General features: G+C 42.8%; 1 protein-coding gene and 1 pseudogene across 1 annotated transcript; one reads left to right on the top strand and one right to left on the bottom strand.

Moving 5' to 3' along the window:
• Positions 1–13,652: 13,652 nt before the first annotated feature.
• The window catches only part of LOC116862849, a 36,406-nt pseudogene continuing 22,503 nt past the window's right edge, over positions 13,653–27,555 (bottom strand).
• On the top strand, positions 18,243–23,050 carry LOC116862848 (calcium homeostasis modulator protein 5). The gene is made up of 2 exons (XM_032850274.1): positions 18,243–18,860; positions 22,401–23,050. Exons 1-2 carry the CDS (start codon positions 18,321–18,323, stop codon positions 22,788–22,790), a joined length of 930 nt encoding a protein of 309 aa, XP_032706165.1. The 5' UTR covers positions 18,243–18,320; the 3' UTR covers positions 22,791–23,050.

A 27,555-nucleotide genomic window follows, 5' to 3' on the forward strand; every position in this document is an offset into this window, starting at 1 on the left:
TTCCCACAACCCTTATAAAGGTATCACTTCATTCTTTTTTTTTTTTTTAAGTTTGTTTATGCTCTAGTAATTTCTACACTAAAAGTGTGTGACTTTTGATCTCAGGGTCATGAGTGTGAGAGGGCTCACACTCATGACCCTGAGATCAAAAGTCACACACTCTTCTGGCTGAGCCAGCCAAGTGCTCCTAAGATATTTGTTTAAATTGGGATTCAAATAAGGTCCATATACCACACTGGCTTGTTCCTTAAATGTCTTTTAAAAATATCAGTTATTTTTTTAAGCTTTTATTCATTTACTTGACAGAGAGAGAGAGAGCACAAACAGGAGGAGCGGCAGGCAGAGGGAGAGGGAGAAGCAGGCTCCCCGCTGAGCAAGGAGCCCAACTCGGGGGGCTCCATCCTAGGTCCCTGAGATCATGGCTGAAGGCAGATGCTTAACTGACTGAGCCACTCAGGCCACCCCCAAAATATCAATTCTTTACTGTAGTCATTTGATTCAATATTTTAAAAATTGTTAATTGTGGTAAAATACATATCATGTAAAATTTACCACCTTAATCATTTTTAAGTGTACACTTCAGTAGTACTAAGTATTTCACATTGTTGCACAATCATCACCACTATCCATCTCCACCTGCATCTTGCAAAACTGAAACTCCATATTCATTAAATGATGACTTCCCAACCCCCTTTCCCTGAGCCACTGGTAACCTCCATTCTATTTTCTGTTTCTATGCGTTTGACTACTCTAGGAATCTCATGGGAGTGGAATCGCGCGGTATCCATCTTTTTGTGACTGGCTTATTTCAGTTAGCATCATGTATTCAAGGTTCATTCACGTCGTAGCTTCTTTCAGGACTTCCTTCCTTTTTAAGGCTGAATAATATGCCATCATAAGTATATACCACATTTTGTGTATTCATTTAGCCTTTGATGGACACTTGGGCTGTTTCAACTTTTTGGTTATTGTGAATAATGCTGCTATAAACATGGGGGTACAGACATCTCTTTGAGACTCTGTTTTTGATTCTTTGGGGTATATACCCAGACTTGGAATTGCTGAATCATATTTTTAGTCCAATTTTTAACTTTTTGAGGAATGACCACACTGTTTTCCATGGAGGCTGCACCATTTCCCATTCCCACTAACACTACACAAGGATTCCAGTTTCTCCATATCCTCAACATACTAGTTAAAAAAAAAAATCTGTTTTGTTTGTTTCTTGGTAATAGCCATCCTAATAGGCATGAGATAGTTACCTCATTGTGGTTTTAATTTGCGTTACCCTGATGATCAAACCATTCAAGGTATTTGCCCATTTTTTTTCACTGAGTTGTTTATTTTTTATTGTTGAATGGTAGGAATTTTTTTTTTTAAGATTTTATTTATTTATCTGTTAGAGAGAGAGAGAGAGCGCGAGCACAGGCAGAGTGGCAGGCAGAGGCAGAGGGAGAAGCAGGCTCCCTGCCGAGCAAGAAACCCGATGTGGGATTCGATCCCGGGACACCGGGATCATGACCTGAACTGAAGGCAGCCACTTAACCAACTGAGCCACCCAGGTGTCCCTGAAAAGGAGGAATTCTTTACATATTCTGGATGTTAGCCCATTATCAGATATATTATCTGAAAATATTTTCCCCTACTTCACAGGGTAACTTTTCACCGCTGTGTCCTTTGATGCACAGAATTTTTTAAAAAATTTTTATTTATTTATTTGAGAGAAAGAATGATAGAGAGAGAGCATGATAGGGGGAAGGGCAGAGGGAGAAAAGCAGACCCCCTGCTGAGCAGGGACCTCCCCCCCAACCCCAATGTGGGTCTCCATCCGGGAACTCTAGGATCATGACCTGAGCTGAAGGCAGTTGCTCAACCAACTGAACCACCCAGGCGCCCTGATGCACAGAATTTTTAATACAATTTGCCTATTTTTTTCCTATTTTTGCCTGTGTTTTTGGTATCATAGCTGGATTTTTTAAGATTAAGATACATTATATTGATAGTTTCCAAGTCAAATTCTGGACTAAAAGGTTTTTTTTTTTTTAAGAATTTATTTATTTGTCAGAGAGAAAGAGTACAAGCAGGGGAAGTGGCATACAATAAGTAAGATATTACTCATTTTTTGATAGCAGTATAGTACTCCAGTAAACTATAGTTTATTTGATCAGCCCTCTCTAGGCAGACTTTTTTTTTTTTAGCTAATACAAATGAATCACCTTGTGCAAACATCTATAATATTTTGCCATGTTTGATTAATATTTTTTGTGACTTAAAGAAAAATACAAGTATGTTGTCTTTTCCCAAAGTTGTTTAACATCTATCTGTAAAGAGATGACAATATCCTAAATGACTACCATACCACTCTCACACACAACATAAGGAAGAAAACAGTGGTGGCTTTTCAAGAGAGAGCAGGACGAGAGGATCACCGCTGTGGCGATAAGGATGACAACTAAGGCAGTGGTAGTGTGTAGGGAAAAGAGGAACCTGATTCCAGAGATGTTTAGAGAAGGCGGGGTATTATTTAGCAAGACTGGGTGATATAATGAGCACTCTTACTTGGGTTTTTAAAGATTACTTCAATTTACCTATGAGGGTCAATAAAATCTCTTTGAGAATGTGTGCACTTTCATTTTATTATAGCCCCTATGTTTCTTAATTTTAGAACATGTGCCTTGAGGAAAATGAACCCTTGAGGGAGCCAAAGGACAAGTAGAATAAGGAACAATCACCCTATTTGTCGTGGAGCCTCTGGTCATGCCAGAAAATTCAGGGGCAGAGCAAATCTGCAGTGAAGTTGGTTCTGCCTAATCAGCTCCTTCCTGAGCAAAGCAGAGTCCCTAGGGATCAGTGTAGGCACCCTAGCGATCCTCATGGCCAGAGGAGTCTGTAACTTCACAGATACATTCCATGTGCTTTATACTGGTATTTCGGGAAGCCTTTCCTTAAAATCTTGACCTTAGCAATAGAATGCCACACAAAGAAGACAAAATGTAGAACAATCTTCCAAAGTGGGCCAGTGAGACCTAGAAGTTAACATCTCGGTCATTCACTCACTCATTCACTCACTACATTTTCCACTCAAAAAATCCCGGTAAGTGTTGGTTGTCAGGGACTATGTCAGGTGCTGCAAGACCAAGATAGATAAGATGTGCTCTTTGCCAAAGAAGAACTCACAGACTAACTGGGGAAAAAAGCCACGTGAGAAAATACTCAGCATATAGGGTAGAGATATGTAGAAGGTACTAAAGAGACCAGAAATTAGTGGGCAACTCACTCAGTTCGGGGGATGGGGCGGGGAGATGGGCCACTTAGGATAGTCTTTACCGAGTAGTGGACATACGTAGGAGGGGGAACTGGACTATAGTATGGTCTAGAAGCTGTATCCCATAGACAGGAAAACAGGTTTGCAGTGTGGCTGCAGCGGTATCTGATTTGTATATGATAGAAATCACTTGATTCTGGAGTGGAGAAAAATAGACATGAAAAATCACACCAGGAAGCAGCTTAAAGAGTACGGATGAGGTCCTGAACTAAGAAGAAAAGAAAGATCAGGGGGAGTTTAGGATGTAGGATTAACAGGGCTTGGTGAGAAATTAGATGTAAGTGTAAGAGGGAAGGAGGAATCAGAAATTAACACGAGCTTCTAGCTTTAACAATGGGATGCTTATCTAGGACATAGGGTGTTGGAGGGAAAAGAGGTTTTGCAGGGAGGGAGAGGACATGATGCGCTGGCTTTGGGATGCACCAAACATTTGCCTCTGGGACATGTAGGTGGAGTAGGGAATAGGAGCAGTTGGATGAAGAGGGTAGAGAGGAGAGGTTTTCTGGGCCAGGTGGTACTACCCAGGGACATGTCTACTTTGAGCAAAGCGCCAAACACTGAGCCTGCATATAGCAAAATTTGGGCAAGGAAGAGGAACTGGAGAAGAATGAGAGAGACTTAGAATCAATAGTCAGCTGAAATACAAGAGAGGAGTCAGGATTGAGAAATTTAAGGTAAGCACCGGTAAGCATTTTAACATAGAATTAGACACTTTCGAAGCCGGCTCTCTTCGGCAATTGGGGCTGCTGTATCTGAACTCCACAGACTTGGTGGCTTACACAACAGCAGACATTTATTTCTCACAGTTCTGGAGGCTGGGATGGTCAAGATCAAGATGCTAGCAGATTCAGTGTCTGGTGAGGACCCTCTCCTTGGTTTACCTGTGGCTGTCCTGTTGTATCATCACACGGAGTGGGGAGAGAGAGATCTTGTCTCTCTTTCTCTTTTTCTAAGCATTAGTTCCATAATGAGGGCCCCACCCTCATGTCCTAATCTAACCCCAATCACATCCCAAAGGTCCCACCTCCAAAAACCATCACATTGGGAATTAGGGCTTCAACATATGAAGTGTGGTGGGAGGCAAACATTCAGGCCATAGAACATTTTCTTACTACATCATACTTTCTTAAGTTTTGCCAGTAGAAGAAGGGAAACAGTGTTAAGAGAATGGTTTTCTTCCTAGGATGGTAGAGTCTTGAGTTTATTTTTAGGCTTATGAGAAGGAGCCCAATGAAGGATAAAAGTGGATCAGTGACAGAGTAAAGTCCCCAGTGAGGTAGTGGGAACTCAAATACGCCTGGGTCTGTGTCAGAATAAGCAATTCCACAGGTTAGTATTTATTTATTTAATTTGCTGTTTTCTGGGGTCTTTCTCATGACACCATTATCAACCTTTCAGATCTCAGTAACCTTACCTTATTAATGTAAACAAGTAGTCCACTTTAGATCTCTCCAAGACCATGTTTGGTCCTAAACTTCTCTTTTTATAGCTTTTTTTCTGTAAAGTGGACCATCCCAGAACTGAAACGCTCTTTCTGAGTTATTGTACGTCTCTTTCCTTGCCTCCGGGCCAAATCTGCTGCAGATGTTTCTGCCTCTAGAAGGTAGCTACCAGACACAGCATTAAGACTTAGTTCAGCTCTGTTCAACTCTATTTAACTTTAGATTATGGAATATAAATCTTTGCCAAGAGACAGCTGGCCCCGTCTATGCACAGAAACACCATCTTAATCAACTGCTGGGCCTGAAGTAGTTGAATTCTTGGCAAAGAATTGCCTTTTGAGTTGTCGAAACTCAAGCGACTGGTTTGTGGGCTCCTTTCCTCTCATTCATTCTTTGCATTTGACATCCTTGTAAGGGACTCCACCCAGCAGGTGTTCAGAAAAGCTTAAAAAGCCAGTTTTTCACATCACGAGGAGGTTGAAAAATATATTGTTTATACCCGGAGCTTTGTCTGGCCACCAGAAATGCCCTGGGCGGCAGGAAGACAGTCACAGGTCACACTTGACAGGAACTACTGATGGTGGGGGAGGGGATTTGCTTCTTCCTGTCAGTTTTAAGCGTCTGCAGCAGTAAAAATTATGTCTATGGACACTTTTACTTATTAACTCCGGCTTTTGTGTGGCTTTCCCTGGAATGGTTTTATTTTTTTCCCCCCAATAGTGGCATTTGCTAGCTTTTCACAAAATTCTCTATGAACCCTTGGAAAATCTTTCCCAAAGGGAAACAATGTCATTTATTTTACATCTTCGGGAAAATCGCCTGACAAGCGTTGGTAGTCCGGTTTCCTTGCCGCTTCCTGACGGCTCATGGGAGAAGAATGAGGCACAAACAAGTCAGCTGCAAGAGAAAGGGAGTGGGGGACAACAGCAGAAAAGACTGTTGGCCTGAACAACTCCTCAGTCCCGTTTTTATTAGATATAGACAGTAATCAACAGAAGAGTCGAAGAAGGCTAAATGATCATAGGCCTTGTAGATAAACAAGAAGGAAGGCAACATATGTCTGGTCAAGCAGTGTAAAGTTTATAGTTGAGCAAGCACGTTCAAAGGACTTATCTAATTAGCCACAGGTGCTGGGGCAGGGGGTGGCAGGGAGATAACGGGAAAATGAAGCAGGAGGCGTTCAGCCCTGATTGGGTCGGGCATCCCCAGCTGCTGGGCTTCAGGGCCGTATATATACCGTCCTCTCCTCCAGTATGTGTTTTTCTTGAGACTGTATCTAAACATGCTTGGTAACTAGTAAAATTTCCCAGGGGTTATATTTTAAGTAATACATTGTTCTGAGGGACAGTTACATTCCCGAAGGATCGTTTCTCCATGCACCAGCAGCGGTTTCAGAGCGCACGAGAAGCTGGGGCAACTTGGAAGCCACAAATCCGATTGCTGCGTGGGAGAGCTCTCCAAGAGGGCCTACGACCAAATGCGTCTCCTTCCTTGGAGACAGAGGAGACCCTGCTTGTGATCCAGGTGGAGTCTCAGGTAAGCACCTCCCATCAGGATGTTGTTCCCTTGGGGTTGGGTGGAGAATGGCTCATTGGAGCACAGAAGTGTAGGTGACCAAGGTTTTCTCCCCGGGCATGTGCATGAGCACTCCACCTGACGCCTGGGCTCTTTTCTACTTCTGGGTGTGCGTGGGAGAGCATGAGCCACGGCGTGCCGCAGAAGGTAACCTCCTCTGGCTTCCCTCCACCGCCATCTCCACGAAGACCCTGCTTCACAGGGAAGATCGAGGCCACAGACTATGAGCTCTGTCGAGGTCTTCCTCTAACATCTCCCATCCCATTCCCAGCCATGCCCCCTCTCTCCTTCTTCGCTCTTCTCTCAGGGGATGTCGTCACCTTTGTGTTATTCAGAGTCAAACTGTTCTGATCTGGATCCTGACCCCTTCCACCTCCCCAGAGCCTTGCTTCCTTGGTCATTCCCTCTCTCCCGGATCTTCAAATGCCTGCATTCTTTAAAAAAAAAAAAAAAATAAAATAAATAAAAGAGCAAACAGCCACCCAGCTTTAACCAGGTATTCTCTTTCTACTTACAATCAAGTTCCAAGAACCATCTGGAATAATCACGTGGTACCTCTCTTCCTGCTGACCCCTCAATCCACTACAGCGGGTCTGCTGCCTCCATCTTGCCCTGAGATTGCTCTGAGGCAGAGGCCCCATCCTTATCAAACCCAATGTCCTTTCTCTGGCCTTTCTTGGCTTTTCTGAGGCATCTGCTGCCTCTGGCCACTCTGCTCTCCTTGAGACTCTCCCAGCTTTCATGTCACCAGGTTCTCCCATGTCCTTCTGTGATGGAAAGGTCAGCCTCACCTGTGTTCTTCTTTCTCTGCTGCCTCTTTTTTTTTTTTTTTTTTTTAAAGATTTTATTTATTTATTTGATAGATCACAAGCAGGCAGAGAGGCAGGCAGAGAGAGAGGAGGAAGCAGGCTCCCTGCTGAGCAGAGAGCCCGATGCGGGGCTCGATCCCAGGACTCCGAGATCATGACCTGAGCCGAAGGCAGCGGCTTAACCCACTGAGCCACCCAGGTGCCCCTCTCTGCTGCCTCTTGATTGGTGGTATTTGTTGAGATTCTTTCTTCCTTGCATTTCTTGAAGTCCATGCTCTCCCCAGATGTTGCCATCCACATCCGCTGCTTTTATTATTATCCATGCACCGATGACTCCAAAGCCCATCTCCAGTCCAGTCCTCTCTTCTGAGCTTCTGAGGTTGTCTGAATGTTTCAAAGTTACCTCAGACTCAGAATAGTCACAGCTTATTAGCTTCTTTCCTAAGCCGTCTCCTCTTCTTGTGGTCCCTCATTCACCCTCTCAAAGGAGACAGAGACTCGCAGGACCCTCCCTCCACTCACCAGCCTGGTCTTAATGTGTTTCAAGCACCAGCAAATTTAGCTCCTTTGTCATTTCATATCCAACTCCTTGTCTTTGTTACCCACCTCTTGTCTCGCAGGTTGTTATGAAAATTAAGTGACACACCACATAATGGATGTGCCTGGCACCAGATAAAAATCTTAATTGAATCCAAAACCAAGAAAGCAGCATTTCCAGGTGCTTCTATTGTTTGGTATATACAGACCACAGGGAACTAGCACTTCCTCTTTTAAGCCATTAAAATCCATGTGATTCACACGCTGCTTGGAAACACCAAGTCACTAAATAGTCTGTTGGCTTGAAAGATTTAGGCCACTGGGAGGTTCCAGAAATCAGGATTGTTCTGCCTTTGGAATCCTAAGGTGACTCCTGATGGGATTTAAGTTTCCAGGAAAAATAGTCAAAGTACCAGAAACGTATGAGTTTTGTTTGTTTCTAAAGAGCTACCACTGATTCAAAATGTCTTCTCCCTATGGCGTCTACCTTTCCTGTGACTTGTGTGCTGGACAGATGTACATTATCTTGCATGGTTTCCAGGTCTCTCTTGTGACCCTTTCCTTTCTGTGAGGAGGAGTGCGATTGTAAAGCCAAATTTATTTCAATGAGCATTCAACATGTGAAAAATGTAATAAGGTTTATTCGCTTTGGTATTCTCCAGTATGTTGCAAATTATCTAGACCTTTCACCTGTTTATCACACAGTGAACTTCGTGGCATTACTGTAACAGAAACACAAACACAACACTACTTGCTCAAAGAATGCAGTAAATTTAGTAGCTCATGTAACAGGCAGAATTTTCTTCTTTCAGTCTATTCAACCTTGCCCTCTGCCCTATGTCAGCAGCAATGATTGTGGTCTGGGGAACCCCACGTCCTGACTGCCTTAGCTCTGATTGGCTAAGCGTTAACTTTCAACTGGGAAAGACCACTGTGCCCAGGGGATGGCAGTGGAGCAGGGGATAATGGTGACTTTTCCTGAAGGATGGGTTGCCTAATAAAATGGTGGGCAGCCGAAAAGGAAAGACATCATTCTATTACTGGAGATATAGGCAGCCAACAAATATCCATTACATGAAGCAGAATGAAAGCAAAGGAAGTAGAAAGGGAATAAAGGATGAAGTAAAGGAGTTGCAAGAAGAATCTTTGGGGAAAAAAGGAAAAGAAGCAGAGATGGTGGCAACAGAGATCCTAGAAGGAAAAAAATGGAAGACAAAAGAAAAGAAAAACAAAGAAAGGTTTAATTGGGAAAGACAGAGTTTGAGGGGGGACAAGAAATTATCCTAGGGCATTTATTTCTTATCTGTTTTTAGTGAAGGATTTCCAACTTTTGATGTGTTTTGTTTAGCTCCTCCTTTCATAGTGAAACACTTGAAAAAGAAAGTTTTGCTAATGATTGCTGTGGCTTTGCCTTATTCTCAGTTGTAGGGTGACTATTGCTGGTTGAATGAGAACTGGATGTCTCCTCAGATTATAGACTGTGTATTATACTGCCACATCCCCTTTCCTTCTGTCTGCTTATTTGCCCTAGCCACTGCTGGTCAACCACTGTGAACGTCCAGCTTAAGTTCTGGAAGGTTCACCAGAATGAAGAACTACAGCAACTGGGCAGATTTTTTTCTTTCTTTTAATAGTCAACTGAGCAGCATAAGCAACACAGGACACAATCCCAGGACCCTGAGATCATGATCTGAGCCCAAGGCAGATGCCCAACCGACAGCCACCCAGTGCCCCACTTGGCTCTCTTTTTAAAGAAGCAAGTGTTTGACCTACCAAGTTTCTAGGGTTGGGTCAGTACCTGTCATGGACTTCGGTATTACCAAGGAAGGAGGAATTAGCCTCCATAGCTGACGGAGGCTGTGAAACATAACAACCACTCAGAGTCTAGCGTCCCACCTGACACGCCCTTAACAATGACTAATACTATCTCTTTGAACGTTTATTGTTTTCGTTAACATTTAGCACAACTTGATTAAAATGGTCTCTTGGGTTCTAAGAGTTTTAACGTCATTCTCTCACTTCACGCATCTGGTTTTCCATATTTCTACATTGGTCCTTCATAAACAGAGAGAAAAGGGAACTTTCCACTAATTCATAATGGTCTATTCCAACTGCTAAAGAGATCCAGGCTTCTAATAACTAACGGATGAACTGAAGAGATTTGAGGAGACAATAAACGAGTGTGCGGGCTGCTGAGGGAAGGAGTTCGGATTCCTGGCAGCGCTGAGCAGTGAACAGGCCACCACAGCAGGTCTCGCCAGTGAACAGGGCAGGCAGCCACCTGGTGATGTCGTTTGAAGAGCAATAAACTCTCTCTCTGCCCCAAATTTTATTCCCTTTTGGCTTTGCTGAGATGACAAAAATCTTGCATTGATCAAGATTTGGGGTTCAGAGTGAAGACTTATGAAATAAAAATATCATATAACTCTGTAGTTATGTTGCACAACTTCCACAAGGCTTTTATCAGAAAGGCTCCGCTTCATACGAAGCGGGTGAAAATACACTTGGAATCCAGAGGATGGTGTGCAGCCTTTCTTTAGTATGAAACCTTTACACAGAAATGTTTCTATTTTCAGGGGTCACCTCTCAGCGTTTCATTGATCTCTGATGGTCTTTCTTACCTTTTCCTTTCTGTCTCTTTCCTCCCTGTTAACCCAGATACTCCCCATTAATTCTTTGTGTCCAAGGTCAAGGAGACCCAATAGATCTTTGGCTGGGAATTACAGACCTGTGCTGTACATTAGAGTAGCTGCTAGCCACACAGGACTATTGAACACTTGAAGTGTGACTAGTGTGACCAAGGAAATGAATTTTTAATTTAATTTTAGTGCATTTAAATTTTAAAATTGAAACTATTAAACAATTCTAAGCACAGTTTTATTGTTTTGGTAGCACTACATTGTAATGGGGGCTTTGAAAATTTAGCATCAGATTGAGATGTGCTAAAAGTATAAAATACTACATAGTTTAAAGACATTTAGAAAGAGGATGTGATGTAAATGGTCTCAATAATTTTTATATTGGCCAAATGTTGAAATAGTAATATTTTGGATAGTCTATTTTTAAAAATTTTGGATAATTAGTCTAAATAAAGTATATTATTAAAATTAATGCTCCCTGCTCCTTTTTGCGTTTTAAAGTTTTTATTTATTTATTTGAGGTGTGGGGGGAGAAGCAGAGGGAGAGAAAGAGAATCTTTAGAAGGCTCCGCACTGAGCACAGAGCCTGATGCAGGGCTCGATCCCGCGACCCCATGTTCATGACCTGAGCTGAAATCAAGAGTTGGACACTCAACTGACTGAGCCACCAGGTGCCCCTCCTTTTGACTTTTTGAATGGGCCTATTAGAAAATTCATATATGTAGTTCTACTTCTAATAAACAACACTTTTTAGATTCTCCCCTTCTTCAGGATAGAGCACTTACTGAATACAGTAGTCTCTGTTTACCTGCAGTTTTGCTTTCCACAGTCAACCACAATCCGAAAGCTGATTATCCTCCCTCTGACTTCTGGTCAGAAGATCCACAGTAACCGAACTCTCCATCACGATGCCTACATCAGTGACCTCACTTCATCTCATCACATAGGCATTTTTTCATCTCCCATCATCACAGAAAGGTGAATATAGTACAGTAAGATATTTTGATAAAGAAATGCCCACATTTCTATAACTTTTATTATGTTATATTGTTGTAATAGTTTTGTTTTATTGTTATTGTTGTAAATCTCTTACTGTGCCTAATTTAAAAATGAAACTTTATCACATATAGGAAAAACATAGTACATATAGGGTTTAGTACTATCTGTGGCTTTAGGCATCCACTGGGGGTCTCAGAACATACCCCTTGTGGATAATGGGGGACTACCACTCAGTTTTCTCTCTTGGTTAAGTAGGTCACTTGCCCATACCACAAGTTCAATCCAAAGATTTGTCTCCCTCTCTAAGGTGAGGGGGGAAAAAAGGATGGAGAACGAGACTTATCCTGAAGCCATCACCGGTTCTAACATTCCACATCATTGAGAATATCAGATTTAGTCATCTTTAGGTGGGCAGGCAATGAAGACAGAGGGCCAAGGCAGTTGGATGGCTGGGTTGGAACAGAAAGGAGAGCAAGGTGTGGCCAGGTAACAGAATACTCCAGAGCATTTTCAAGAGGGCTAGATGGGTACTGATTTAAGAGGGAGGCCCTTAGACATGAGTATTTGGGGTTCCTGGAGGGGTGAATGTAGGGAAAGAGGAAACAGAACAGAAGATGAAAACATCCCAAAAAGAAGCTTTGGGATGGATGGTGGCAAACATTCTTCTGGAGGCATCAGTTTATAATACATGGCATTGTGATATCCCTTCTGATGTCAGGTAATATTCATCTTCTTGATTTGACTCCTGGTCTTCTGTGGAACTGGCTTGAAGTTCCTTCCATGGTTGTCACAGCTGCCTCAGTGACCCTAGTCAGTCCTTAGAACTGACCTTGATGTCCCTTGAACAGACAGCCGCATGGGTAGAAAACAAACCATTTCCTCAGAGTCTTCAAAATCCCAAAATGCAGAATTTCAGTCGTTTTTGGTGCCATTTAAACTCATTTATATAATTTAAGATACTTGTCATATTCAATTATGCCATTTTTTATACATGAGAGAGGCCATTAGTTAGGATCAGCTAAATCCACTAGAAATAGACCTGGGACTGTGTCTTCAGGGTCCTGAGTCCTAGCTGAGGTCTACCACGATCATATCACTTACACCAGTTCTAACTGAAGGGTCCACACTACTTGTAACTTGGAATTTCAGTTCTCTGCAGAGCACAGTAGATTCTGGACCGCATAGAGGTCACCTGTGTGTGCTGATGATTTGGTAAAGATTATTGTTTATTTAATCCAGTACATTTCGAAATTTAAGTATGTTCTGGTCACAGACAAAGCTTGCTTTGTAAGGTTTTTTTTTTTTTTGGAGAATAAAAATGACAGCAAAAATTCTAACTGAATAAGCTTTGGGGTAAGAAAGTATTTTCAAAAAACATTATTTACCTCTCATTTTGGAGGTTTCCTTAGCCTGACCATTGGCAATGTTTCATGAGAATAGGAAGACATTGGTTGATACTATCTAAAAATTACATGAATTAAAACTAAATGCTATTTATGGGGCTCCTGGGTGGCTCAGTGGGTTGAGCCTCTGCCTTCAGCTCAGGTCATGATCTCAGGGTCCTGGGATTGAGTCCCGCATTGGGCTCTCTGCTCAGCAGGAGCCTGTTTCCCCGCCTCTCTCTGCCTGCCTCTCTGCCTACTTGTGATGTCTGTCTGTCAAATAAATAAGATCTTTAATAAAACAAAAACAAAAAACTAAATATTATTTAAAAATATTTCAGAATTAGCATGCAAATAAACAGCCTTGCCTTGGTAAATTACAAATTATCAAGGGAGAGTAGTTTCAGGAGGCTGAAGTGATAAACCAAGCCAATATATGAGAGAAATCATATCCATAGTTATTAAAAAATATGGGAAAGTGTTATAAATGGCCCTGTTTCTATAGAGAATGCAATATTCAGTATCTAGAAATCATCTATAGTAATCTCTATATTGTATCATTTCATCTATTTTTTCCAATGAGAATAGATAAATACACCAACTGTGTAGTTGGTATGCTTTTTTTCCTAATACCATAAGTAAAAGAAATCAGGGGACTCTGTGAGGATGGACTATATGATGTGTGAATTCATGCATCTCTCTTATAAGGAGTTATTTGTATATGAAATTTTATGGACATAAGATTGAAAATGTATACCTTATCAGCAAATTAAAAAAAAAAACAGCTTTAAACCCTAGTGCCCTGCACTTCAAAGTTCTGGCTGATATATAAGCCTTTTACAACCCATGTTATTATTAAACGACTGGGAATTTCTATGGCTCTGTATGTTTAGATAATATTAACTCCTTAGCTGGCCATCCTGAGGCATTTTCCACACAATGCTTCATTTTTTCCGTCTGTATTTTTTCTCCTCTAGCTTTTTCAGAAATGTTACTCCTATTTCTGTCACATGGTCGCCTTTCAGTCTGTCTTGCAAGAATGTAACATCAGCAGCCAAATGAACCTAAGAAAGGGGAAAAAACCCAGGCCTGTGTCATTTAGGTTTAAGAAAAAAACTCTCTAAATTTTTCTCTATTTTCAGCTTTATTCAACCAGTGAGGGGCTGACTTTCCTTATGGAATGACAGAAAAGAGCTGGCTGTGTGGATGAAGGGCCCTTTCCTGCGTGTCCTCCAGGGATGATCGGGCCGTGTGTCATCTCTGTGGAGTGAGTCTGCAAAGAGAAGGGTGGGCCAGGCCAGGCCCAATCCAGACGATTCTGGGGCCAGCCCAGAGATACGGGCCCACTCCAGCACAGCTGAATTATGGGTCCATCTTCTCAAGAAGAACACAAATTCCTAACTCAAAGATAGGCTTGACCCAATGTGCCTTGTCAAGCAGAACTTCAAGGATAAATGGATTCTTAAACAATTTCTTTGCAACTGACTTGCATTCAGTCATTCTGTCATCAGCTAAATAACAGAATCACGTGTCCTAACAACACCAAGCAATCACTTAGGGCTTTGAGAGCTCTGAAAAAGCCTCAACTAAATAATTACAAACATAAAATTAAAGATTGAAATTACAGAGATGACTATTTGATGGCCAGCCCTTCTTTCCATTGTAAAGCATTTCCCACTTCCCATACATGGAAGTAATCCCACAGGGCTTACTTCTCTATTTATTAAAATGTATTCACATAAGAGCAGCATATGGCTGACCTACTACCCTCAGCAGAGTGTCCATTCAGCTATTTTAAGTCATTGGGATAAATAAGATAACCGAGCAAAAGTATCTGGTTGGTAAAAGAAGATAATAAGTGATAAAACCTGAGTCTAGTAGGCATTTGAAATATAGAAGCTATATTCATCCTCATTCCCCCCACCCCATGAGATCTTTTTTGTCTTTGTCAAAATTTAACAGAAGGCCCAGTAAGATATACCAGGAGGCTGCACTGAAGCTATTTCGATGTGTGTTTGAGGCCACATGAGGTCTCATACCTGTTTGTCATATGGCGCTAGAATCAAGTGCTATCCATGAAACCTGGAGAATTCTTTATCCTATTTTTTGCCTTTGTTTTATGGTTCATCCCTTTGCTTATAAACTCTCAGAATATTTCCCTTCCCCTTTCTTGATTACTGGATTATAGGGCAAACCTAAACATTTGGTAAGAGAGAAGCATGGAAGATCCATGTGAATAAAACATTATTTCAATTGTTTTACTCTTTTGGATTCCCTGTTATTATATCCTTCCTCTAATTATCACCAATAACTGAAAATTACATGAATGCCTCATTATTGGGTAGGTCAACACGTGTCTAGTCTTTGGCTACTCTCTGGTCCCACCACTTTCAATAGCTAAACTTGTAGAAAAACGAGATTGTGGACTATTACCTCTTTTTGAACTGCCCTTGGCTCGACAGTCTTGACAGATTGCCTTCTTCTTCCTTCACTTTCCCAAACCAGCTTTTACTGAGGTCCTTCCTGACTTTTCCATCCCTACGTGTTTTGACTATTTGTCAGGTCTTGTTTCACTTCGCGTCTCCGCTGTCCTTGCTCTTGTAAGCTCATGTAAGCATGGAGGTGGAGTTCTCTTAGCCTGGATCAAGTCTTCACCAAGACATCCCTGACCTTGGGCTGGACTACATGGAGATTAAGCTCTGAAAGGCTCCTAGAGCTACAGGCTCTTGCTTACACTCCCTCTTGAGATCCTCTCCTCCTTTGTTTCCAACTCCGTCCCGTCCTAGTGTTTTCCCACCTCTGATTCTTCCTTCTTGGTATCCTTTGCAGCCTTTGTATTCTCTCTCCAACTTACTTAGTCCATGTTATTGCTTCCTAGATCTCCACCTGTGACTCCTTTCCCTTCTTCCTCTACACACTGTGATGCATCTTTTGACAGTTCCAATGCCTCTTTGCTCCACATCTCTCTGTGGCTTTCAGACATGTGTAACAAATGCTTATTGGATATCGTCACTTGCCTGTGTGTGAGACACCTCAACTCCAGAACTCCCAAGCTGAACTCCTCATGTCATCTCTCCTAACCCCCACTGTACCTCTCCTTGGTTTGCTGAGAACCTGGAATAATTCCTGACTCTTTTCCCCAATCTTGTCTCTTTCAGTTAACTGACAACCTAGTCTTCAGTCTGATTACTAATCTCCTTCTTAATGTTGTTCAAATTTGTCTTTTCCCCTCCACTCCTATTGTCAGGACTTCAATCTTGTTTTTCTTGAGGTTACCATCCCACCTTCCCAACTGCCCTCTTCTTCCCTCCAGATTCGTACCCTCCTGTATGCTTTCAATTTGACAACAAAGGAATCAAATTCTTAAACCACAAATTTCAAAATATCACTCCCTGTTTATCAACCTATAATGGGTCTCTGCTGTATTCATCACAGAAGTCTAAATTTCCAAGCTTGGGTCATATGAATGCCCCCTACCACTTTTCAAAAATCAGGCCTCTGTAAAGAAGTGAAACTTCCTTTTTCATGACAATATTTCCCTCAATCTACCCATACTGACTGGAGATTCTCTGCTATGTCACCCATACTGAGTCATTCAAGTGCCTTCGTCCTTGAATGAAACTTTCTTCTTGCGCTTTTGGACACGCTCCTCCTTTTACTGGGAATATTATTTTCCCCTCACCCAAAGGCCTTGCTTTCCCTAACTTCTCTTTATCCTTCATGAGCCAACCCAGAGTTTCTCTAGGAAGTCGTCCCTGCCCCACCACCCAGCCCAACCCAGCTCCTCACATAGCCATTATCCACACTTCTTTACACATCTGACTTCTCTACTGGACAGAAACTCTTGAAGGGCAGTGACTACGTCTAACTCATCCTGTATGCCCAGTGCCTTTGAACAGATGCTGATCACTGCCTTTGTTAAGCCAATGAATAATCCAGGTGTGGAAGCCAGCCTCCCAAAAGACTCCAACAATCTCGCCTCCTGTAACTCACACCCACAGGTAGCACCTCCCACACTGCACCAGGGAAGACGGCACCTGTTGTGACTGGATCTATCTGAGGGCGTATGTGGCAAGGAATTTCATGAGGCCTCTAGCCAACAGCCAGCCGGGCACTGAGGCCATGTAAGCATGGAGGTGGGTTCTCTTAGCCTGGATCAAGTCTTCACCAAGGCATCCCTGACCAAGGGCTGGACTACATGGAGATTAAGCTCTGAAAGGCTCCTAGAGCTACAGGCTCTTAGCAAAACCCTTCCCAGATTTCAGCTTCTTAGAAACTGTGTGAGATAATAAGTGTTTGTTGTTTTCAGCAGTTGTATATTTTTTGGGGGGGGGTGTCATTTGTTACACAGCACTGGCTAACAAAGAAACTTGGCCCAATGAAATACGTGCTTTACCATTTCCACGGCACCTCTGATAATCCCACAGAGTAAATGGCAGTAGCACAGAAAGGATCGCCCGGCGGGGAGCTCCTCCACAGACTCCACCAGCGGATTCTTTTAGGATCAGGGAAAATTCAGTCCTGTTTAAGTTGTTACATGTCACACTTGGTGTAATCCCCAAGTACATCTTAAAGGCAACCTAATAAAGAGGAAAAAAAAATTCTACAAAACTTGGTCTAGAACAAGTATCTATTAGCCGAGCACCCAAATATTCTGTTCCAGGCAGGACAGCACGATGGTTAAGCATGTGGAGTTTGTAGTTGCGAAGTCTGGGCTCATACTCAGCTTTGAAATGTACTGACCCTGGGACCTGTACACGTCTTAAACCCTTTCATTTTTATGGAATATCCTAAGGGACCCATTTTCTGTTGAAACAATATGCTTTATGAAGCAGAGTTAAGCATTATTTCTCAAAAAATCATTTTCAAAAATAAATATTGTTCAGGAGGGTAAGAAATTAAGATATTAGTCATCGTTAGGGTTGAGGGTAGGGGTGGACGTGAGGTCAAGGGCAGAGATACTAATCGAGAGGTTGCTACGATCTCCTGGGAAGGAAACGATGAGGACCCTTCTCATTTTGTCTTTGATTCAAACTCAAATGTTCCCTAAACTTTTCCATCTAAATTTCAAATAGCCCAGATCCTAAAATTTGACTCAAATCTCTGACACTAGTCAGTTTAAGAGGATGCAAAATGAATCTTCCAGATCTTAAGGCAAAGCAGCAGATCTTAAGGACAAAGATCTTAAGGAAAAGCCATCATGAAACTCCCCGCCTAGAGACGCGCTTTGGCTCCCAGTGAACTGGCTGAAACCTCATTCTGCTCATGTTGATTCCTCTGGCTGGAAAATTCCTGGACTATTATTGCTGTGATTGAGAATCCAAGCTACGTGAAAATAATAGAAAATGGAAGCAGTGCCCTTTGAATCTACTCCGAGTCTCTGTGTTTTGGCCCAGGTTCCACGGCACTAAATCCACCAGTAGGAGGCATTATCTGGACACAGCTGGGAAACAGTCATTCCTGGGGAATGACATTGTTTCCTTATCTGGCTGAATTCAGTCTGAGAAGGAGGAATGTTTGTTTCTAATGAAGAAAGAGCTCCACCCCTGGCCACTGCCACAGCTGCTCCCCAGATAAATAAGCAAAGCCTTTCCCTTCGGTGTGCCTTCAGCATGGATGCTTTTCAAGGGATTTTAAAATTCTTCTTCAACCAGAAAACTGTTATTGGCTACAGCTTCATGGCTCTGCTGACCCTGGGGAGTGAGCGTCTCTTTTCGCTGGTGGCTTTTAAGTGTCCCTGCAGCACTGAGAACGTGGTCTATGGGCTGGTTTTCCTGTTTGCTCCTGCTTGGGTGTTGCTGATTCTGGGATTCTTTCTGAACAGCAAGTTTTGGAGGCTCTTCACAGGCTGCTGTGTGAATCCCAGGAAAATCTTCGCCAAAGGTCACAGTTGCCGCTTTGTCTATGTCCTCGGCCAGATCGCTCTGAGTTCATTGGTGGCTCCGACGATGTGGCTTTCTGTGGCTCTGCTCAACGGGACGTTTTATGAATGTGCCATGAGCGGGACCAAAAGTTCCAGACTCCTGGGACTGATTTGCAAAGACAAACCCCAAGAGTGCTGGGATGAACTTTACAAAGTCTCTTGTGGCAAAACCAGCATGACACCCGCGGACAACGAAGAAGTGAAGCTGTCCCTTCAAGCCCAGTCTCAGGTAAGGAAGGACAGACTCTCCTTTCTCTCCCAGCAGGAGCTTGAAGGACTCTCTCTTCTCCCGGGGACTCCTTTCAGGCAGAGCTGAGTCCGAATCCTGCTAGAACATTTTGAAACGAAAGGAAAATTGGAACACAGTGCAGCATGAAGACAATCTCAGGAAAAGCTTTTTAGGGGTTGGTGGTTTGGTAAAATTGCTGATGTGATGGTCTTTCCTATTTCCAAAAAGAAAATATCTTCTGGGTTATGCATATGTAAATCCTTAAGTGCTTTTAGAACAATCTCTCTGGGTTGACTTGGTAAATAATGCATGACACTAACTCATAATTGAGTGTTAATGACAGAGCTGTAATTAGAAATCACTGCCTCCTTTCAATTATTTATTTTCAAACTGGTTTCTCAGAAAAACACGTGCAGATAGCATTCATCTATTAAAATAGAGCTGAACCAAATGTTTTTCAAAGAGGCACGTAATATAATTAGTGTAGAGATCCCCTCAAATGATTTCTGGCGACTGTTATCTCTGTGTATAAATATTGTCAAGATTGAGAAAAATTTCCTGTGTTACATGGGCGTTGGCAGTCTTTAAATAGCCGTTAGTGAAAAGGGACCGTATTCTCCAGGGAGGTTCCGTCCTCTGCTCTTTTTACCCGCTACAGCTGAAAATGTTCTTACATTATTTGAGCAGCTCAAGTAATGCTTTATTTGGGACACTGTTTTATTGAACAGAGGGAAACCGTAGCTTTACCTAACTGACACCAGGAAGTAGCTTGTCATCCTTCCAGGTACCTGTGCACAAACCCAGATGGGACGCCTTCGCTGGCCTCAGGAAAAGGAGTTCCTCCTCGTGAGTCGTGAATCGTGGGGTTACATTCCCCAAACCACAACAGCTAATCAAAGTAGATAAACAGACCCACAATTTGTCAGGAATGCCATTTGTTTCAGGAAAAAAAAGTGCACTGAAAGGAGTATAATTTTTTACTTTTTCAACAAGGACTCGCCTTTTCAACAAGCCATCTGGGCAGTCTGGTTTTAAAATCGTACTTTCCAAAGCTGGTCAGCAGAAGAGTCACACGGTACTTTTTACACGAACAGATAAGCTTAAAAATGCCCCCAGACAAAAGCTTTTGTTTAATGCGTAAAGCACATCTGAGATAAAAACATGCCAGGATCCCAAACGTCTTCCTTCTTTTGTTGAAGGAAGGTATTAATTCTGAATGTTATGATACAATGAGTGATTTATGATTTATGTCCTCAGGCACAAGACTCTGTTCAGTTAGTGCCAGGTCCAAACACTTAGCACCGTGTGAGCTTTTGTTCTCTAAACACAGGCATAAGGAAATCAGGCACATCCTGTCATCGCTTAGTCCGGACACACCACCTGTTTACTTCTCAGCAGAACGAGAAGGACCTGGGGCTGATTTCTAGGGTAGGATGTGTGTGGGATGTGGACAAGGGGAGCGGTGCTAACAGCAGGTGCTGACCGCAGTGGTTCAGCCAGGAAGGAGTGACAAACAGTCCAGATCAATAGTTGGGTGTGTGGGTGGGGGTGGAAAAAGGGCCCCATCCGTGGTTGGGGCAAAGAAACAAGAAATCCAGCCGGGCAGCTCTCTATTTTAAGCAAGTTGAGAGGATGTAAGTACTTCATAGTACCTACTATGATGAATGGGTAGTGGCCAGAGGTTGGTCTTCGAGTTGGCCAGCTTGGGGTTTGAATCCTGAGTTCACCACTTACCACTCTGCGACCCCAAGCTCATGGTTTGACCCCTCTGAGCCCCTGTTTCCTCACAGTTGGGACGAATAACACCTACCTTGGGAGGTTGCTGGAAGGTGTGGAGATGACGGACATACATGGGCATAAAGCTGCTGGCACACAGTCCGAGTTCTAAATGAATGAGCAAACTGCCAGGGTTTGAGAGAGGGGAGTCATGCAGAATGGAACATGCAGAGGGCTGGGGCAGGAGCGTCCACCACGTCTGGCCAGAGTCTCCATACTTGAACTGGCGACGAACAAGAGGGCTCAGGGCTCAGCCCTCAGGTGAGAGCACGGTGACGCTGAGATCAGACCAAGATCTGTGGTCGATCAAATAGTATAACTCGAGCAGAACTGGCTCGGATACTGTGGTGAGATGGCCTGCTGGCCCATAGGAGGCCCGGCTGTGTGGAAAGTGGAAGGTAGAAGAGAAGAGACGGGGAAGATCACAAGTGATTCAAGGTAACTATGGGACTTTCACATGATAGGAGCGGTGCCTCATTCATAAATCATGCCACAGAGAACCATGAGTTCAGAAACGCTTTTAGGTAAATGTCAGTATGTTTGAAAAATAGCAGCACGTGATACCAGCTAATGCTTCCTGAATGCATATGTGTGTCTTCATTGTCTTATTTTAATCCCCCAAACTCCCCTCTGAGGTGGGGAACTGCCATTCTACAATTGAGGAAATGAGGCACCCATAGGAAATGAGAACACCTGTAGGGAGGGGAAGGTTGAGATTTAAACCTACCTAGTGCCCGTTCCAGAGTTGGCGTTCGTGGGAGTCTGGGCCTTCACAATGGTGCCACAGTGTGAGCCAGCGTGTGGGAACTCCGGATTTAAAGCATCAGGGCTTGTTGGTAGTTCTGTTATGGTCTGAATGGGTTCACTTGCAGATTATTGCTTCTATTTTCAAATAGGCCCATTTGCTGAGAAATACCAAGAGTCACTTAATGAAAATGTCAAGAGAGACTGTGAAAGGGCTCTGTTAGTTGTCCAAATAGGAGATTAATTCCAATTTTGACAAATATAATTAAGAACAACAAGAAAGTTTAGAAGGTCAGTTGAGCTATTTAGAGTTCTGCTCTTAAAATTCAGGAAAAAAAAAAAAAGGCAGGTTGAACTAGTTTGTACTCAGAAAGGAATTTTTTTTTTTCCCAATTACCAAAATTCAGAACCAACTATCCTGAAGGTTTAGAATGACTCTAATTTTTTTTTCCCCTTGGATTTTTTGAGGCCTTTCAATTCTTCTAGCTTCAGTTTCCCCATTGTATTATGTCTCTCTCACTTTATCATGGATGGTCACTCATGGGATTTCTCTCAGAGAGGATCTGTTTTTCTCTGCAAACAACATGGAAAAATCGGTCACTAGCCATGAACATGTACTTACCAATGCTGACAGCTCTGGGCTGAGGAAACGCTCATTTCCTCCAATGATCATATTCACTCATGCATGGAATTCTTTCCTTTAACAATTAATACTCTTTCAGGGGGTGGTGTAGCTGATTCTTGGATAATTTATATTTTTGCTCTTTTCCATTTGTCTGCCTCTGGTTATTTCTTTGCATACCAGCAGTGGTGGGTGGGATGAATGATAGGGATTAGGTAAACCTGCACTTCCCTTTGATCATTAAACAAGAATGATTAAAAAATGAATATGAAGGATTTCCACTGAGATAGCGGCAATGACTGTGGTATTAACTGGGTCGTACGCTGACCAGTAACACCATCTGTGCTCCCTGAGAAGTGGCTGTGCTTTTGCACGTCCTCAATATCTTTCTTTCTTAGATTCTAGGTTGGTTCATCATTTGTTCGGCATCTTTCTTCTCTCTGCTCACCACTTGTTGTGCTCGCTGCCGATCTAAAGTTAGCTACCTTCAGCTGAGTTTTTGGAAGACGTATACACAAAAGGAGAAGGAGCAGTTGGAAAATACATTCCTGGAGTATGCCAACAAGCTGAGTGAGAGAAACGTGAAATGCTTTTTTGAAAAAAAGAGGCCAGATGTCTTACCCATGCCAACCTTTGCAGCCTGGGAGGCGGCTTCCAAGCTCCATTCTTTCCACCAAAGCCAGCAGCATTACAGCACCCTGCATAGGGTGGTGGAGGACGGCCTGGACCTCGGCCCTGAGGACGATGAGACCACAATGGTGCTTGTGGGTACTGCCCACAGCGTGTAGCGCATCCACGGCCGTGGACTTGTGGCGTTCAGCGGTACACTCATTCTGACATTTTTGCTGCATCACTAGCGACCACTGTGTCTCTGTGTTTTCTCATGGTATTTCCTTGAGGACAAGAGCCCGAAAGGAAGAGATTTGCAGTTCCCAAGGGCAGGCAGTGTCTGGATGTGCTGAAACGGATGCAGAGTGTGTGGTCAAGGATGGTGAGGAAGGTGCTCTTCCACTGATGTGGCTTGGGGTTCAGTGGCTTCAGGTTCTTCTGTTGTTGTTGTTTTTTTTTTTTAAATAAATTTTGTTTATTCATTTGATAAAGATAGAGCATGCATGCAGTGGGGGGGAGGGGCAGAGGGGGAGAGGGAGAAGTAGACTCTTCATTGAGCGGGCCCAATGATGACTCGGGGCTTGATCCCAGGATGCCAGGATCATGACCTGAGCCAAAGGCAGATGCTTCATGGACTGAGCCACCCAGGCATCCCCAGTGGCTTCAAGTTCTAAGATTTTATGGTTTGACAGTGGGACTCATGCCAGAAGTTCGGCCACTTTATGTAAATATTGGTTGTGGCATCTGGGGGCAAAAGTGTTGTAACTTGGGACTAAGTACAAGACTCTTCACAGACGGCCGTAGACAGTGGGATCTGCGGTGTAGTCAGAGGAAATCCTTGTCCTGCAAATCTATTCTACTGCCTTTCAAGGACATATGAAATTCTACCATTTGGAATTCATTTCCTTGGAATCTGAAGTCAGCAGTTCTCAAGAATAACACATTGAAAGTATATGATGCCTAAAATTCAGAGCTTTTCACATGATTCCACTGTGCACTGAAAGTATGTCCCTACAGGCAGGGCCGTATTATGGCTTTGGGGGCCCTAGGCACTTGTGCCTTCATGGACCCCTTTCTACATTAAAACACGCACACATATTTATGAATGTGTTAATATAAAGACAAGTATATTAATAGTATATACTAAAACATTTTTCAACCCAAAAGTTCATTTATTTTCTTCTGATTTTAAAAGAAATTAAAAACACTTTCATGAGCCCCTAAAAGTATCACGGGCCCTAGGCATAGTACCTACTATGACGAATGGGTAAGTCGGCCCTGACCAGATGTTTGGGGAAACTGTCAAGGTAATGCTAGTGTAGAACTATTCTGCAGTTTTATGTTTATCAGAAATAATGCAAATTTTGTGTATTCTGTTATGTAATATACCCATGTTAGTTTAAATATAGATATATACACATATGTATGGACATATACATATATGTATGGGGGGTCCAAGGTTATATGTATATATACATATATGTATAGCTTAAATCTACACATATTTACTAACATATACATTAGTTTAAATCTATACATATATATGTATTTAATATATGTATATACTATACATATGTATATGTTTATATTTAAGTTCCCCCATATCTCTTAGCAGAACTAATGTGTAAGGAAGAGACACTATATCTTACGCTATGGCTCACACCTTATATCACAGAGAGTCCTGGCCCCCTAGCTGGTGAATCCAGGGAACGAACCTTTATGACCATGGACCTCATCCCCAGTTGAAGAAAGGACTGTAAACGTATTAAGACCCAGAATACATCCTTGGGAACTTAGAGCAGGCTCAGGTGTGTGTGTGTGTGTGTGTGTGTGTTTAGGTGGGACAGTGGAAGGTGGAGGATGGAAAGTGGCAATCTATTTGCAATCTATTTGGTATATTAATTGGATTTTAAACATGGTGTGTGATTAATATTTAACAACTGGCTCTTTAAAAAATCCCAGTTTGAACTGTTTGCCAATTTCTATGGCACAGATTCAAGTTACCCCGGTGAGATCACTGAAGGCAGAGTGAGGAAGAGATGCCAACCACAGGCTCCCTTGAGCCTTTCAAAGAAGCTCATAAAGCTAGCTTTTTTTTTTTTTTTCTCATTTACATTGATTCTAACCAACCAACTTCACTGCATCTTTGGTGCATCTGGGTTTCACTTTAATAAAACCTAACCATGGTAATGCAGCTCATCGGATCCAATGGAAAGATGGAGTCTTATCCTTTGCCCCTTGAATCTGGCCTTTCTCAACCAATAGCCTCTGGCAGAGTGAAGCCAGACTGTGCAAGTGTTGCAGCTTGTGCCTTGTCTCTGGCAATGCTCGGCCTGGCAGAAGCCAGCTGCCATCCAAGAAGTCCTATTACCCTGAAAGCTCCAAGTTCTGAAGAAGGCCAAGCTAACCAGGAAAGAGAGACAGAGAGAGAGAGGAGCCTGGTCAGCCCAGCTGTCCCAGTCATTCTAGCTTAGATGCCAGATGCATCAGTGAAGAAGTCATCCCAGCTGGTCTCAGTAGACATGACATAGAGAAGAACTAGAGAACAGAACCAATAGACAGAACAAAGATCACAGGTCTTTGTTCCTAGTGGAGCCCTTCCAACCATCCAGACTTTTGAGCTGCCCCTTCGGAGGCCGCAGACATTGCAGGGCACTGCCTTTGTCTGGATGATTTGGGGACACCAGGAATCAATAGATAGCCTAAACCTAATTCCGGAAAATCAGAATTTATTAAGGGAGAGAAAGTGGAGGTGAATCAAATTTAGACATAGATTTATACAAAGATTCTCTTCATGCATAAGCTTTTCCCTAATTTGTTCATCTAGATTCCATTTAACAGTATATTCTCAATGGCACAATTTAAAAGATGCCGGATAGGTGTCTCTCCAAAACCGTTCCACCAAAGCCTGAGATTAATTTTCAATTACTTCTGGCTGAATTTGTTGTGAGAGGAACACACTTCTGTGGGTTAAATTCTGTTTAAAATAAACATACCACTGAGAGAAGTAACATATGATTTGTCGTTAATACCTAGAACAAAACAGGAGCGGAGGGGACAGGATGAGTTGGCCTCGAGTGAACTAGAAACAGATTGTTCCTCTAGTCTCGCTCCTCCAAGTGTTGTCTCAGACCATCAGCACCATGAGGGAGGTGGCCAGCCAGGCAGAATCAGACCCCATCCCAGACCTGTTGAATCAGTCTTCACTCTGACAGGATCTTAGGTGATTCCTACACAACTTAAATTTTAGAAACGCTAGAGCCGTAGTTCTCAAACTTTTAGCTCGTGTCAGAATCCTCCAGAGGACTTGTTAACATGGAGACTGCTGAGACCAGAGTGTCTGATTTGGTAGGTCTGGGGTGAGGCAAGAGAATTTGCATTTGTAACCAAGTTCTCAGCGATGCTCATGCTCTTGGCCCAGAGACCACACCTTGAGGCTGCTCGAAAGCACAAAGAGGCCATGCTTGGGAAGGCAGGCTAGACGAGATTCAGAACCTTGGGTTCCCCCCCCCCCCAGAGCTCCTGAATTAGACACCTCGGTTATGATGTTATCAACCTGTCTGGGAACACGGGATGCCCTTCCATTTCTTTTCCATTTATTCAAAGCTACCCTTTGTCCTTCAGAAATAGTTTAAAGTTTTCCTCACACAAGTTTTGTAACTTTTCTGTATTTCTAGGCATTCTTCTTTTCTGCTCTTCTCCATGGTTTCTTCTTCCCATGGTATCTTCTAAGTCGTGCTTAGTCAAGTACATGAAAAAGCTATTTCTTTATGCATATCATGATTTGATTCTTTGTAGTGCTCTTCAGAATTAGAAAATAACCATTGTGCTACCCCTACGGACATAATGGACCTACGCAAGAAATAACGAATTCTCAGCTCCTAGGGGAAAGCACAGTGGGATACGGACCACACCACTTGAAGCCACTCATGTTTCTTAGCGTCGCTAAAAATGGGACGGCCAGAGGTTCCGTGCCTCCCTATGCTGCACAGTGCAAGAGCAAGTCCCCAGGATCACCTGTCAAATGTGTCCTGAAAAATTCGGTCTGAATCAAATCGAGTATTGAGACCCAATTACTGCTTTGTAGGAGATACAGGCCAAAGGGAACAAGTTAATGAGGAAGCGACCAAGTAAATCGATGATACAGGACATTCTGTGTGACACATGACACAGTCTTCTATAGACCGATGGCATGAAAAAGGGGGAAAAAAAGAGACGGGAGAGACATAACAATAGAAGCAACACATGAGCCGTGTGTTTGAACTGTTTCACATAGCCAGCTCTAACAGGATAGCTTTGTGATATTTAGGGGAAGATGAATGAGTATTAAATAGGTGTTAGATGATTTCAGGGTATTATTTATAATAATATTATAAATTAAACACATGTATAGAAAATATATACCATATTATGTATAATAGTGGCATGGCAGTTTATATTTTTTAAAAAGTCCCTTCCAGTTACAGATGCATATTGTTTCTGTGTAAATTAACGTATTGTTTAGAATCTTCTTTAAGGATGCCTGGGTGGCTCAGTCCGTTAAACATCTGCCTTCAGCTCAGGTCATGATCTCAGGGTCCTGGGATCAGAGTCCCACATCAGGATCCTCGATAAAGTGGGAGTCTGCTTCTCCCTCTGCCCCTCCCCCTACTTGTGTGCAGTCTCTCTCTCTCTCTTTCAAATAAATAGATAAAATCTTAAAGAAAAAGAATTTTCTTTATAATATTTCAGCACAGAGGTGCCTGGGTGGCTCAGGCCATTAAGCATCTGCCTTTACCTCAGGTCCTGGGATCAAGCCCCAGGTTGGGCTCCCTGCTCAGTGAGGAGTCTGCTTCTCCCTTGGCCCCTCCCCCTCACTTGTGCGCGCACTCTCTCTCTCTTTCTCTCTGATATAAAGAAATAAAATCTTAAAAAAATAAAATATTTCAGCACAAAAAAGGGGGG

This window comes from Lontra canadensis, unplaced genomic scaffold, assembly GCF_010015895.1.
Source record: "Lontra canadensis isolate GAN:19392208 unplaced genomic scaffold, GSC_riverotter_1.0 scaffold355, whole genome shotgun sequence".
NCBI classification, from domain to species: Eukaryota; Metazoa; Chordata; class Mammalia; order Carnivora; family Mustelidae; genus Lontra; species Lontra canadensis.